Source organism: Polypterus senegalus, chromosome 16 (genome assembly GCF_016835505.1).
Source record: "Polypterus senegalus isolate Bchr_013 chromosome 16, ASM1683550v1, whole genome shotgun sequence".
NCBI classification, from domain to species: domain Eukaryota; kingdom Metazoa; phylum Chordata; class Cladistia; order Polypteriformes; family Polypteridae; genus Polypterus; species Polypterus senegalus.
The window spans coordinates 75454993-75470426 of record NC_053169.1 but is presented as its reverse complement, the minus strand read 5'-3'; the positions used below and the strand labels follow the sequence as shown (position 1 = coordinate 75470426).

The 15434-nt window shown below is 39.1% G+C and overlaps 1 protein-coding gene across 3 annotated transcripts in view; it reads right to left on the bottom strand.

The window, feature by feature from the left end:
• LOC120516726 (WD repeat containing planar cell polarity effector) overlaps positions 1-15434 on the bottom strand; it is a 456415-nt gene that overhangs the window by 206620 nt on the left and 234361 nt on the right. For all 3 annotated transcript variants that reach the window (XM_039738613.1, XM_039738612.1, XM_039738614.1), the window contains exon 3: positions 14180-14264. In XM_039738613.1, coding sequence (XP_039594547.1) covers positions 14180-14240 — 61 coding nt within the window. In that variant the 5' untranslated portion in view covers positions 14241-14264. The remainder of the gene's footprint in view (positions 1-14179; positions 14265-15434) is intronic.

Below are 15434 nucleotides of genomic sequence, written 5' to 3'. Positions count from 1 at the left end.
CAGATGGATGAAAAACATGGCAAAAATGTGGAGGTGGGGGTTGGAAAATAGCCCAAAATACTTCATTATTTTTAAAATAATAGCCCCAAAAAAACACAACCAGCAAAAGCCCATCAAAAATAGCCCAGTTAGGCAAGAAAACCGCAGACCTGGCAACAGTGGTAACAAAGACTGCCTTAAAAAATATTCCTGAAGACGTCAGCCATTCTGCACAGACACTTTCCTTCCCATTCTGCAGCCATATGTTTTTAGGGGTCCATATCACTAAGCATCTCTTATAGTTCAGTAGCATCACCTATGGCACCCTGTTGAAAAGCATAAGAGCACCTTCATCGTTTGAGAAAGATCCTGAAAGTCAGACAGCCATTCTAAATCTTTACTAACATAAGAGCACCTTCATCGTTTGAGAAAGATCCTGAAAGTTAGACAGCCATTCTAAATCTTTACTAAATTCAGATAGCCCTTTCCATCAACTCAGACCTCATAAACTCCCAGCAAAGACTTTCTACGCCCTGCTAACCAGAACATGATAGCTTAATATATAAGCAGACTTACAAGGAGTGTTAACTGAGGGCCATTAAACTGTGAAATCACACACAGTCGTGTATCTAGAACCACAACTCCATTATTTAAGACGTGCACTACTGATGAGTATGCAGTACTTGGTGCAGGCATGTGGGGTGAAGGGACAAGGTGATCACCTCAGATGGCACTTTGGAAAGGGAGCAAAATTTTAGGCAAGAGTATTCTTTTTTAATTACTAAATAATATAGATATATATAGTGATAGACAGCACCCATGGGCTGGCACCCTGTGAAGGATGGGGGCTGGCCTATTACCTGGCTGAGAAGTCAGGATGAAGAAAAAGCAGGACATTTCACGTTCTCTCAAGGAGGTTGGAAGAGAATACCAACAATATAGAGAGTGTGGTGGCATCCTGGTTGGGATCTAGCAGGGAGATTTAGGGCTAGTACAATAAAAGGACAGGGAGAGATTATGGGATATGATTCCCACATGGACACCAACAAGACATATTGGGGCCTGTAGCTCCATGGAGCACCCCTTTCGGGTACCATAGGTGCCACCAGGGGTTGCTGCTGAATTCACAATCTCTACTTTCAAGGACTTCTGTTTGCCCCATAAGTGCTTCCAGTGGGCTGTGCCCCAACACTCTCGGGTCTAAAATAAAAGGAATCACTCTGCCTCACCCATGCAAGTTGGAGTTGGATGGAAGACAGACAAAGCTCTCCTGGGGGAGTGGAAAAAAAGGGAAAAAAAGACAGGGAAAAAAGAGAATAATTGTGATTGTGCAACCTTAGAAGAAGGCTCTTTTAAGGTACTTGTATTTGGACCTATGACTTTTGTTACTGTAGTGGCATAATTCTTTGCACAGTGTCACTGCAGTGTGAGTTTCCAAGATTTAAAATGGCATCTGTACATTATTACGCTAAGTGTCAGTGGATGATATTTGTATTTATTTTTTAGCTGAAATACCTGGCCGGCCATCTAAACTTAGCGATCGGAGGAGAATGGCCTTAGTCAGGGAGGTGACCAAGAACCCGAAGGTCACTCTGTCAGAGCTCCAGAGGTCCTCTGTGGAGAGAGGAGAACCTTCCAGAAGGACAACTATCTCTGCAGCAATCCACCAATCAGGCCTGTATGGTAGAGTGGCCAGACGGAAGCCACTCCTTAGTAAAAGGCACATGACAGCCCACCTGGAGTTTGCCAAAAGGCACCTGAAGGACTCTCATACCATGAGAAACAAAATTCTTGAACTCTTTGGTGTGAATGCCAGGCGTCACGTTTGGAGGAAACCAGACACCGCTCATCACCAGGCCAATACCATCCCTACAGTAAAGCATGGTGGTGGCAGCATCATGCTGTATGGATGTTTTTCAGCAGCAGGAACTGGGAGACTAGTCAGGATAAATGGAAAGATGACTGCAGCAATGTACAGAGACATCCTGGATGAAAACCTGCTCCAGAGCGCTCTTGACCTCAGACTGGGGCGACGGTTCATCTTTCAGCAGGACAACGACCCTCAGCACACAGCCAAGATATCAAAGGAGTGGCTTCAGGACAACTCTGTGAATGTCCTTGAGTGGCCCAGCCAGAGCCCAGACTTGAATCAGATTGAACATCTCTGGAGAGATCTTAAAATGGCTGTGCACCGACGCTTCCCATTCAACCTGATGGAGCTTGAAAGGTGCTTCAAAGAGGAATGGGCGAAACTGGCCAAGGATAGGTGTGCCAAGCTTGTGGCATCATATTCAAAAACACTTGAGGCTGTAATTGCTGCCAAAGGTGCATCGACAAAGTATTGAACAAAGGCTGTGAATACTTATGTACATGTGATTTCTCAGTTTTTTTATTTTTAATAAATTTGCAAAAAACCTCAAGTAAACTTTTTTCTCGTTGTCGTTATGGGAAGTTGTGTGTAGAATTCTGAGGAAAAAAATTAATTTAATCCATTTTGGAATAAGGCTGTAACATAACAAAATGTGGAAAAAGTGATGCGCTGTGAATACTTTCCAGATACACTGTATACAGTATATATATATATATATATATATATATATATATATATATATATATATATATATATAGATATATATATATATAGATATATATATATATATATATCTCCTCTTTAATAAAACCCCTGTGAGCGTCCAGGTGTCCATGTGTGTGTGTCTTCTGGTGAAGTGTGCATGTGCGGGCCCTTGCACACGGCACCGTGGACACACACACACTGGCAGCGGGGCACACAATGAATGGCCTAGCCGCTGCCACGCATGATAAGAAATAAAGGACAACATTGCTGGGGAGAGTGCTGATTGGGTAGTCGCGGCCACGCACGTAAAATCCATTGCTGTGGAGACGCCACACATACAATAATCAGCTGCACGCCAGCACAGATTAAAATACTTGCTGAGGAACTAAACAGTACTTGCTGGGGAGACACCACGGGCACGATTATCAGCTAAACGCCACACATTACATCATTTGCTGGGGACACTCTGCTGACTGCCCAATGTTGTGACAGAAAACTAAAGTCATATTACAGACAACAAAGCCAGTATTACTGTCAGATTAAAATTACAGGCATTTTACGGAAGTACAAACCAGTATTACTGCGAGAGAAAATTAAAAACACACAATACAGTGACGCATATTACAGCCACATACAAGCCAGTATTACTGTAAAAGAAAATATTACGGACGTATCTACTAACAACATGCCACCCAAAAAAAGGACACATTAAGTGGGACAAAAGACAAGACAATCAAATCCTATATAAGCAACATCTCCTGGAAGAACGGTCAGCTCAACAAGTAAACATCAACAAAAGAAAGGCTGAAAGACAAAGAAAAATACGAGCAAATAAAATTGAAGAAAAAGAAAATGACCGTCAGAAAAATGCTAAAAGAGAAAGACTCAGAAGAGCAAACCTTAGAAATAGTTGGCATTTACTTGCCAGAACCAGTATTCAGCCATGGTCAGTTATATGTTGCATTATCAAAAGTTAGAAGTTTTCCAGATGTTGTTGTCAAGGTTGTAGATGGTCCTGAACAAGGCAAACTGTTGCCAAACTCAGACCGAATATTTACAAGAAATCTTGTCTATAATGAAATTGAATAGAAAAATTTCATGAGGTAAAAAATAGAACATTTTACCTAAATATCTTCTTCAGATATTGTGTCTTACAGATTGTTACAGTTTTACACTAAGGCAATATTAATTATACTTACTGTATTGTCATATACGTTTCTACTTTATTTTTATTATTATTTTACTTTAGGCTTCTTGCAAAAATATTTTTGACAAAAAAAAATTAAGACAAGAAACAGAGTGAGGTCAAGGTCCCTTGCCATTTAATATAGACTGTTCCTACCAATGTTTATGCACTATTGTTCTAGCGCCCGTTATTGTAGCGGGCTTAATGTCTATAATGTCTAGTGTATATATATATATATATATATATATATATATATATATATATATATATATATATATATATATATATATATATATATATATATATATATATATATATATATATATATACAACAACAACATTTATTTATATAGCACATTTTCATACATTCAAAATGTAGCTCAAAGTGCTTTACATAATGAAGAATAGAAAAATAAGTGACACAGTAAGAAAATAAAATAAGTCAACATTAATTAACATAGAATAAGAGTAAGGTCCAATGGCCAGGGGGGACAGAAAAAAAAAAAAACTCCAGACGGCCCGAGAAAAAAAATAAAATCTGCAGGGATTCCAGGCCATGAGACCACGCAGTCCCCTCTGGGCAATCTACCTAACATAAATATATATACTAATTGTGTAAGCCTATGCTGTTAAATGCATGGGATCATAGAAAATATTGAAATTGTCAGAACTACTCCGGGCATCTCTCTCCCAGAAAGATTTGTGTTGCCGACGTGCTTGCATCGTGTGTGCATTAGCAGCTAAGCTACTGTCTTTCTTCGGAGGTTTCCTTTTGCCGGTGTGCTGGCCTTGCTTGCGTATCCTCGGAGCTGGAGCCCTTACCGCGACTCTACCTCTCACTTCCGGGCCGGGCAGAGACACACACTTCCACGCATAGATGTTTATATATAAGATATATATATATATGGCTGTTCGAGTCACAAAGACGGAATGAGTCCCAAAAGTAGTTGGGATGCCAACTCAGGCAACTCTATTTAATTTCAAAAGCAACAGGGGCGCGATGGTGCTCAAACATAAAGAATGCTGGCTGTCACCTCCAGTTCGCCCTCTGGAGGTCATTCCAAGTGTCAACTGGATGATAACAAGCATACAAGACCGCAAGATCACCCCCTACCCTACCCAGAAGGGGGTTAAGGCTGATTTCACCCTACAGTATTTTTACTTGACCAATGAGGAACATGTGTACCAAGTTTCATGAAAATCACTCCAGCCATTTGGAAGTGATGCTGGAACATACATACATACATACACACATTGACTTTTATACAGTATATATAGATTATCTTATAGGGTATTGTGTACTGTATATATTGATTATGTCATTGTGCAAAATTTTGTTAATTTGTAGAATATTATAAAGGTGTCAGTCACTTGTGCAAATCTTGGTAATTGCTCTGTGTGATTTTAGTTCAAAAGGGAAAAAGTGATTTAGCCTGCAGGATAGACTCTTACAGTACCAATGGAAACAATTGAGCAAAACAAGCAAAACAGCCAAACTGCATAATAACAAAACTGAAGATAAGTGTTATTTGGGAGTCAAATAGAGGGTAATAAAAGATTTACACATTTGTATTGTTTTTAATGCCTACTTTGAATTAGTTTTTAAAGCTAATCTTTTTACTGCTATGTTATTTTATTATTTATTATTTTTTTCATTGTTACAAAGATGCATGGCAGTATTGTGTTGTGAATCCAGTATTACAGTATGTATTGTTTGTGGATTAAGTGCATCATCTCATGCCTCATTGCTGTTTTAAAGCCATTACCTTATTAGTGGTCTGTGTCTGCTGCACTACTTCCCTGCACAATGTCACTGCATTTTTGATTTTCTAAACAAGAAGGTCTAGCCGCCAATACTTTTTTGTTTACACTGTGACAATTTCATGATAATAAATTGAGTGGAATTCAACTGAAAGCAACTTGTTCATGAAAAGCTGACAGTTGTATAGGAAACCTTTAGAATTTAGTATTACACCAAGTAATTACTGAATTCCATCTAGCCAGAAGGAATTTTTCATTTAGATCTATATTCTCACTTTCTCAGTTAAAATCGAGAGGAAAAAAAAAACTTTCAATAGGATGCTGAATAATTCTCATAAATGTAAAGTTACTTCAACCCATTTCATGTGCAAAGATGACATAAAATATTATGACAAGGACAGACCTTATTAGGTCAATAAATACTTAATTATACTGTAAGTCCTAAGAAATACAAACAGAAATTTATTAGGCCAGAGAAGCCAAAGTGAAGTTTTGTAAGAAATAATATATTTACATTGAAAAGTGAATGAAATTTTAGTCTTAAAACCTAGAAGTTTTTGTATAATTACTTCTGAATATATGGAGTGAGGCGGCCTCTTTTATATTGCACTTGGAAGTGCTCCAGGGGCACTCCCATTAGCTTCCGGCAGCACGAAGTGCTGCATGGGCTCCAGAAAGTACTCCAGGTGACTCTGGATCTTCTTCTGGCAACACTTCTGAGTGCGGTGGAAGTGCTGCCTTCCCGGGCTTCACAACAGTCCAGGCGCCCCCAGGCAGCGGACACGGGCTCCAGCAGGGTTGAGCTTTCAAGCTCCAATCCCGTTGCCCCAATACAAACCAGGGGGGTTGCCCTCTCGTGACCCGGGGGATGTACCATCTCTCTCCCAGTCCTTCCATAAAGGCGTCCTGGCCAGGCAACGGCCCCAGCCATCTGTCACAATGTTTTGTCAACTAAAGATTGGAAGCTTTGTGAGGATACTCATGTTATCAATGTTAATTCTCTAAAACGAATGAACGAACATCTTTTAACAGCTTATTTAATACATGATTTGTGCTTTCTATCAAATAAAATTAAATTCTGTATTATAATACATTGTTGTTTATCCTGGCACTGGAGAAATGATATGTGGCATGTTTGTCTGACGTATGGAATTTTTAGTTAATAAATAAACTACAAATTATTACAGTATATACTTAAATGGAGTTGGAATAATGAATAACTAAAACATAAGAAAAAGAACTGAAGGGAACTAAAGGATTAAGTAAAGCGTGGCTTAACACTTGAGCACGTGAGGACTGCCTTATCTTAGAGGAGCCACCAACGTAATTATTAAGGTTAAAATGAAGCAAATGAGTATTTAACACCCCCTTAAAAATCAAGGTCAAACTAGTGAGAAAGCCTAAATACCCCTATTATGAAGTGGTAATAAGATCAATGGAAAAATACGTAGGACACCTCTATTAACACATCGATATTTAGAATAATGGAAGAATCGACATGTATACAAAGTTACTGGTGGCTGTAGTTGATTGGTTAAGATGGCAGAATTCTGCATATTAAGAGTCAGATAACATGCTGTATTAGATAAGGTAATGGTAATAGAAATGTATTAAAGAGAATGAACTGTTTAATTAAGGGCTTACTTCATGGACTGAGACATTTGTGCATACCTACATGCAAATAAAGAATTGTTTTGCATTCCCATGTGGTATCCGTGAATGACTTCTTTGAAAACAGAGGAAAGTTTTTCCACAAAATTTTGGAAATAAGAATTTAACTCTACTCTGTACATGTGTCAGTTACAACATGGAAATTATTTGAAAATGTTTTATGTTCAAAGTAATTATCTTCATTTGTGTTTTAAGGAACCTATTATTCATGTAGATTCATCCATCTATCCATTACCCAACCCGCTATATCCTAACTACAGGGTCACGGGGGTCTGCTGGAGCCAATCCCAGCCAACACAGGGTGCAAGGCAGGAAGCAAACACCGGGCAGGGCGCCAGCCCACCACAGCAGGTAGATTCAGAATTTGATATTATTTTGTGTTTCTTATTTATTTTGAACTATTTAATTTTTGTTAACATTATGGTTTGTTTATATCAGTGAGACATCTTGTTTTTGGAGTCAATGCCTTTTTGTATTTCTGTCGCTAGGGACACAAATGACAGCTGCTGAGAGCGTGCTTCTAGAGATCGCAAACTGTGATGTCACACACACACACACACACACAACACTTTATAACCTGGAAATTCAGGAGACATTTCATCCAAGTTCATGAATAAATAGCTTTAACATCTATTACGCAATTCCTTTTGCTCTTTTTGGAACCTGAATTTTGTGGGTATACTGTTTTGGCTATGATTCTTCTTTAGCAGCTTGGTTTGAGAACTTTATCCTTTGATTTTTCAGTTTGGCCCATTTCTGGTTTATGATTCCATCTCCCTTCATCAAAATTCTTTCATGCTTGTTTCAGCCAGGCATAACAGTGACAATACTACTACTACTAACTCTTGTAAGCAAAGCACAGATATACAGATTATGAAAAGTTCAGTTGTTAAACAGAATCACAAAAGTCATAGTTCTTTAGATTTTATGGTCTAAAATTTGTTTCCACTTTTTCCCCAATTTATGCAAAGTGAGAATACACATTTACAAAGTACAGTCAACCCTTGATATATACGACCGGCCTGACATTTTTGTTTTGATTTACGACCAACATCTTGCGTTACAACCTGAATGCGGTCACGTGTATCCGCTTGTGCGATTGTAAACAAACAGCCGAGAGCATTCGTAAGCGTCAGTCGGAGCCCAGATACATGTGTTTGTGGACGTAATTTCGGTCAGTGCAGTGATTTATCCATATATACAGTGGTGTGAAAAACTATTTGCCCCCTTCCTGATTTCTTATTCTTTTGCATGTTTGTCACACAAAATGTTTCTGATCATCAAACACATTTAACCATTAGTCAAATATAACACAAGTAAACACAAAATGCAGTTTTTAAATGATGGTTTTTATTATTTAGGGAGAAAAAATCCAAACCTACATGGCCCTGTGTGAAAAAGTAATTGCCCCCTGAACCTAATAACTGGTTGGGCCACCCTTAGCAGCAATAACTGCAATCAAGCGTTTGCGATAACTTGCAATGAGTCTTTTACAGCGCTCTGGAGGAATTTTGGCCCACTTATCTTTGCAGAATTGTTGTAATTCAGCTTTATTTGAGGGTTTTCTAGCATGAACCGCCTTTTGAAGGTCATGCCATAGCATCTCAATTGGATTCAGGTCAGGACTTTGACTAGGCCACTCCAAAGTCTTCATTTTGTTTTTCTTCAGCCATTCAGAGGTGGATTTGCTGGTGTGTTTTGGGTCATTGTCCTGTTGCAGCACCCAAGATCGCTTCAGCTTGAGTTGACGAACAGATGGCGGACATTCTCCTTCAGGATTTTTGGTAGACAGTAGAATTCATGGTTCCATCTATCACAGCAAGCCTTCCAGGTCCTGAAGCAGCAAAACAACCCCAGACCATCACACTACCACCACCATATTTTACTGTTGGTATGATGTTCTTTTCTGAAATGCTGTGTTCCTTTTACGCCAGATGTAACGGGACATTTGCCTTCCAAAAAGTTCAACTTTTGTCTCATCAGTCCACAAGGTATTTTCCCAAAAGTCTTGGCAATCATTGAGATGTTTCTTAGCAAAATTGAGACGAGCCCTAATGTTCTTTTGCTTAACAGTGGTTTGCGTCTTGGAAATCTGCCATGCAGGCCGTTTTGCCCAGTCTCTTTCTTATGGTGGAGTCGTGAACACTGACCTTAATTGAGGCAAGTGAGGCCTGCAGTTCTTTAGATGTTGTCCTGGGGTCTTTTGTGACCTCTCGGATAAGTCGTCTCTGCGCTCTTGGGTAATTTTGGTCGGCCGGCCACTCCTGGGAAGGTTCACCACTGTTCCATGTTTTTGCCATTTGTGGATAATGGCTCTCACTGTGGTTCGCTGGAGTCCCAAAGCTTTAGAAATGGCTTTATAACCTTTACCAGTCTGATAGATCTCAATTACTTCTGCTCTCATTTGTTCCTGAATTTCTTTGGATCTTGACATGATGTCTAGCTTTTGAGGTGCTTTTGGTCTACTTCTCTGTGTCAGGCAGCTCCTATTTAAGTGATTTCTTGATTGAAACAGGTGTGGCAGTAATCAGGCCTGGGGGTGGCTACGGAAATTGAACTCAGGTGTGATACACCGCAGTTAGGTTATTTTTGAACAAGGGGGCAATTACTTTTTCACACAGGGCCATGTAGGTTTGGATTTTTTCTCCCTAAATAATAAAAACCATCATTTAAAAACTGCATTTTGTGTTTACTTGTGTTATATTTGACTAATGGTTAAATGTGTTTGATGATCAGAAACATTTTGTGTGACAAACATGCAAAAGAATAAGAAATCAGGAAGGGGGCAAATAGTTTTTCAAACCACTGTATATATAATTCACTAAGACTATGGCAAGCAAAACGCATAATTGCTAAGGAAGGAAGAGAAGGTAACGAAGGTAAAGAAAGCGATTGTTAAGGGATGTTAGCTAGCGGGCTGGTGCGGCACATGATGATGTCATCAGGCTGAGTCAGCACCGGCTTGCTTTGGAGTGTATTATTACAGCAGTTCACAACACGACCAGCTTTGAACTGAGTGCTCGACTAATGTCATTATTAACTTGAGAAACAGCGATCAGAATCGAAACAAAGAAGGAAATCATGTGGAAATATGAGAGTGGTGTTCGTGTGACCAATCTCACTAGAATAATCCACCATCTCGACAATTTTACAAAGAAAAGATTTGCATAAGGAGGCTCCTTCTAAACAATAACCACCTTCCGTTTCATTCTCCTCCTCCTCCCTTCCTGCACCCCAAAAATGTCAAATTAAATGGTGAGTACAGTGTGAAATTGTTGTTTCTGGTTAACTATGCACTTTTTATAACTTTTTGGTTAGTACATTAGAAAAATTATTGGTGTTTTTGGTAAATTATGCACATTATACAACCCTTTTTAATTATGAAAAGGTTAAGTAAGTGTTGCTGTGGGAGGTTCGGAGCGCATTATGGGTATTTCCATTATTTCTTATGGGAAAAATTGTCTTGAATTACAACCAACTTGAGTTACAACCAGCCCTCGTGAACGAATTGAGTTCATAAGTCAAGGGTCCACTGTACTCTGGATTCCCTTCAGTATCCCAAAGAGGCGAATGTGAATAAGCTGTTGACTTTTATCCTGCCCAGCGCAAGAAATTGTAGGTAGGCTGAAGATTCACCCAAGGCTGGTTCCTGTCTTGTGCTATCCTTCATGATTTTGACTAAAATGTACCAATTACAGATAATGGTTTAAAGGAAGGAGAGGTGTATTGATAGACAAAAACTCTTATTTTATAAAATATTAAAGCTCTCTTCATTAACAACAATGAACATTGAGCATTCTGATGGGTGTGCACTAATTTATACCAGTTGGTTTACCTATACGGAGAGTGCGAGAGTATTTTAGCTCACTCTGTCTTTGTGCACATAGTATTTTCAATATCTAACTCCAGTAACCTTCCACAATCTCACTGCTATAGAAAGACGGTTCTTTTGTATCTTAACCGAGAAACAAATTCAGGTGAGAGTTCCTGAAAAATGGAAGCTAAAATGTTTCAGAATGACTCTATTGTACTTCCTATAAATGTTAAACATGATCTGTTAATGTAGTGGTAAACATGACAGCTTCACCATAGCAGGATCCTGAGCCGCTTTCTTGACCTGATCACTGTCTTTATGGTGTTTGTATGTTTATCATTGCGCATATGGATTTGCTCAACGACACATTCAAGGAGATGCAGCCAGGTTTTGTTCCTGCCTTGCACCTGATGCTACTGAAACAGATTCCAGCTCCCTGCCACCTTGTACGAGAATTATGTAGAAAGACACAAGGACATATCCCTCATAAGTTTTGAGCAAGAAATTTTCCTGACAGGCCCATAGTATAATGGACTGACAGCACCAAGTGCTCCATTAACTAAATTAATGAATCCATCCAAATATGCTCATCCTATGTGGAGTGGCAGGGGCTGTAGTCTAAAACCAGATCCTGACACTTATGAGCATACCAAGCCATTTAAGTTTTGCCATTTAACTTAACAGCATAAATTTGACCTGTCAGATAAATCCGATACTCCCTGGAAGAAAGACAAGCAGACGATGCTGTACAGAAGGTATCCAGGCCTATAAAGGAACTCATAGCTTGAGATATCATGGCTGTAGTACTTACAAGGGGGTCACTGGCTGCATGATGATTTAGTGTGCAAACGTCGAGATTGTACTCTACTACCCCTTGTTTTAGGTGAGCATGCATCACATTTTGATACATTATTTATATTTGTTTTTGTGAAATATAAATATTAAGCCATCTTAATTGCTTCTTTTAGATAATATAATGACCACAATCTAATTCATAAAATGCTCTTGTGAAAATGTCTCTGCAGTGTCAGGTGATGAAGACATCTTATTTAGTTTCTGTTACTGCTAACCCTAAATTTGTCACAATTTTAATTAAAAGCACAACAATTGCACACATAGACTCATGAACCAAAGAGAAGAATGAAACATCTTCATTTATAATGTTTGCTGAATTTCAGGCAGCGCTGACATATTATTGTAGGGGGTATAATGGGGAGGCAAAGATCCAGGATACTGCGGTCAAGTCCCGGCCCTTTCATTTCTGTGGTCTTTTTGTGTCTTTGTAGATTTTACCTTATATTTCTTTTTTTTAATATGTTAGGGGCAACTAGAGCTGTGTATTGGCTTGGTATGAGCGTGTGTGGTTGAGACTAACTGACTGGCACCCCATCCATGGTTGATATTTGTATTGGATCCAGTGCTGCCAAGTGCTCTGCAACATTAAAACTGGATTAAGGTTCATTTACTGGATGGGTGGAGGACTGAAAACATAACTAGTCCTTGTGTCACGATGTTCCTACCGGACATGTTCATTTTCACACAGTTGAACTCCAGACCAGGAAGAAAAAGGACCGAGTTCAATTAAGATTAACATTTTATAATAACTTTAATCAATAAACCATCAGCAAATGCATAATGCTTGAGAAATCAATAGTTTATGTGCATACAAATAGTTATACAGTGTATGTAATTAAATGGTAAGTCATTTTTGGTAACACTTTAAAATAACTTTCATTGACAAACATTATATAATGCTTCTTTGCATCTTTACAGATCATTTAATGATTAGTTGTAAATCTTTTTCTGTAGCTAAAGTTGAAACTATTCATCCACAGTAAAAGTTTGGAAGTGTTAATTAATAAAAGTAATGAACGTTCTTATAAAGGGTTATCTAAACTTAACATTGACCTTTCAAAAGCCCTAGTTTTAAATCCCTGCTGTACGTCTTCTGAGATGAAGAGCAAGGCGGTACAACATTCAGTTCCATCAATAACTGCAATTCAAAATGCTTGTGCCATTTTAGTCTACAGTAACACATCATACAGAACTTTACTTAAAAAAAAAAAGACACAAGATAACAATTCGCATTAGAACAAATCAGAAAGTGGTATAAGTACAATTTTTAAGTTAACAATACTTAATTACATTTGTACATCAGCAATATGTTCTAATGTATTAAGGCAATTTCAAGATATATTAGGCCAATGTGTTGAATGCAGGGTGAAGTGTACTAAAGACGAGCTGTTGGAAGTGTTGCTGAGTAGTCAGAGGCACACGACTGCTTCTCTTCACAATGGGTTTCTTCTACTCTGCAAATTTGAGATGGTGTTTTCATAGCAGCCACTGGCCAGAGCCTGCTGATATGTAAACCATTTCCCACAGGCAACAAACATGGCAGTGTATAGCTAGAGTGCCAAGTAGCTGCATCATTACTGTTCTTTGTTATTTTGCCTGCATTTTGCTAAGAAAATCTACCTTTATTTGTCAGTGGCTTACAGTATCTGTAAGCACTGCACTGTGCAAACTAAAGATTTCAATTGACTTCTCGACCAGAGACACGTCTATGCATGAAAGCGTGTGTTGGATTTCACAACCTAGGGGTTGTGCTGCATAGATAAGTATGAAACACAGATAATTCTTCCACTACTTCAATGACCAGAGTCCTTCCAAATTTGCTAGCTGGAAGTGGGCATGCAGCTAGGATGTCTGCTGGGCACCTGTCATGAGGATGGCACACTAGGGTCAGACTCATTGAAGTGCTTATATATCACAATTGGCTTGCGAGCACCCAGTAATTCTCCAGAAGGAGCCGAACAAGTATTCTGAGGACTGGTTAACCTGTTATCCTGTCCCTAGTATGCAAAGAAAAGCAGAGCTGGAGTGATGTGAAAGTGAGAGTATACACACGACAGCACATCTTTTTATAAAACATCGAGTATGTTTAGTTCTTTGTAACTGTGCTCCCTGTAGAAGATGCTACATACAGTACAAAAACACATGTTATCATTTGCACAATAAAGGAGAAAACTATTGCTTGACATGAGCCACTCTACTGGCCACAAAGTGAAGTGACACACAGCACATTATTAACTGCTTAGGGAGGGTCTGCCAGAGGAAAGGGGACACTTTTGAGATTTTGCATGTGAATAGTAATATATGTAACACAGAAGTAAATCACCTCTCTCCCAATTACCTTGGACATGCAACGCTTTCTTCAAGGACCACAAATGTAGTTCTGCCAGAAGGAAAGACATCTGACCAAGAGGGGAAAGTCGATCCTGCAGAGACAGAAAAACATGACCACTGTATTAGAAAGCCAATATTTTTTCAGAATCTGGCTGTTTAAAAGAAACACTTTGAAAAATGTACATGGCAGGCAGGACAGCTGAGGTTCCTGCATTCTTAGTGACATCATTAGGAGCCAAGATCGGCAGAGTGTGCAGATTATAATGCCGTCAGGTCACAACCTTTGCTGGGTTTCTTGTTACACTTAGACTAAAGCTTTGAAAGAATAAAGGATATAAAACACAATGACACATCACACACTGCTACAGATCACAACAAATTCCCATTCACTCTGTAAATAGCAGGCTGTGTACTTAGTCAGTGGTGTTCCTACTTTCCTTCTTTTTTTCTTCAGAAGAAAAGGCAATTTCTGATGACATCCCATCCCCCTTAATTTTTGAGATCCAGCTCACCATTCCCAGTGCCCTCACTCGGCTCTCGCAGCCCTATTTGGATCTGTCTGTCACCAGGCTGATTTCATGTGGCTAGCTTGGCTTACCCTGGGTACATCTGTCACCACTTTCTGCTTTTTGGAAGCTCCCTGCAGATTTTCCCATTGGCCTTTAGTCAGTGGCGGCAACATAATGAAGGATTTTTGCTTGTTTACTTTGTCAACTGATTGTGCCGACTGCCAAGGTCTTTGCTAGCATTGGAGTAGCTTTAGTACAGGAGACTAAAAGGCAGGAGCTGTATATTATTTTTAAAAGAAACGTCAGCTGCTTTTTTTTGTTTGTTTGTTTGTTTTGTTTTTTTAGTAAAGCAAGTCCAGGGAATTGATGAAGGGAAACAGATTACTGGAAGTAACATGTAGCAAAAAACAGCAAAATGTGAGTAATCAAAAAGAAAACAGCTCAAATCAGCCATCCATTAAAGGACCACTTAGCGCTGCTCCAGGTTACTCCGGGCCAGAGTCTGTCCCAACAGTGTCAACAGCAGCAGACACAGGGAGGAACCTCTCAGTCCCGGGTGTGGCACTCTAACCCTAGGCCTAACTCGTACAATAACAGAGGCATTCCCTCTCAGTTGTCTGACATCTGAAGCCCAATTCTGCTCCCCTCACACCACTTTTGTAAGATTTCAGTACTTTAATGCAGTCAAAATCCTTTTTGTTCACACAAACTAAAAGAATACGAGAATAAAAAGAAAGACTGTCAACATTATAT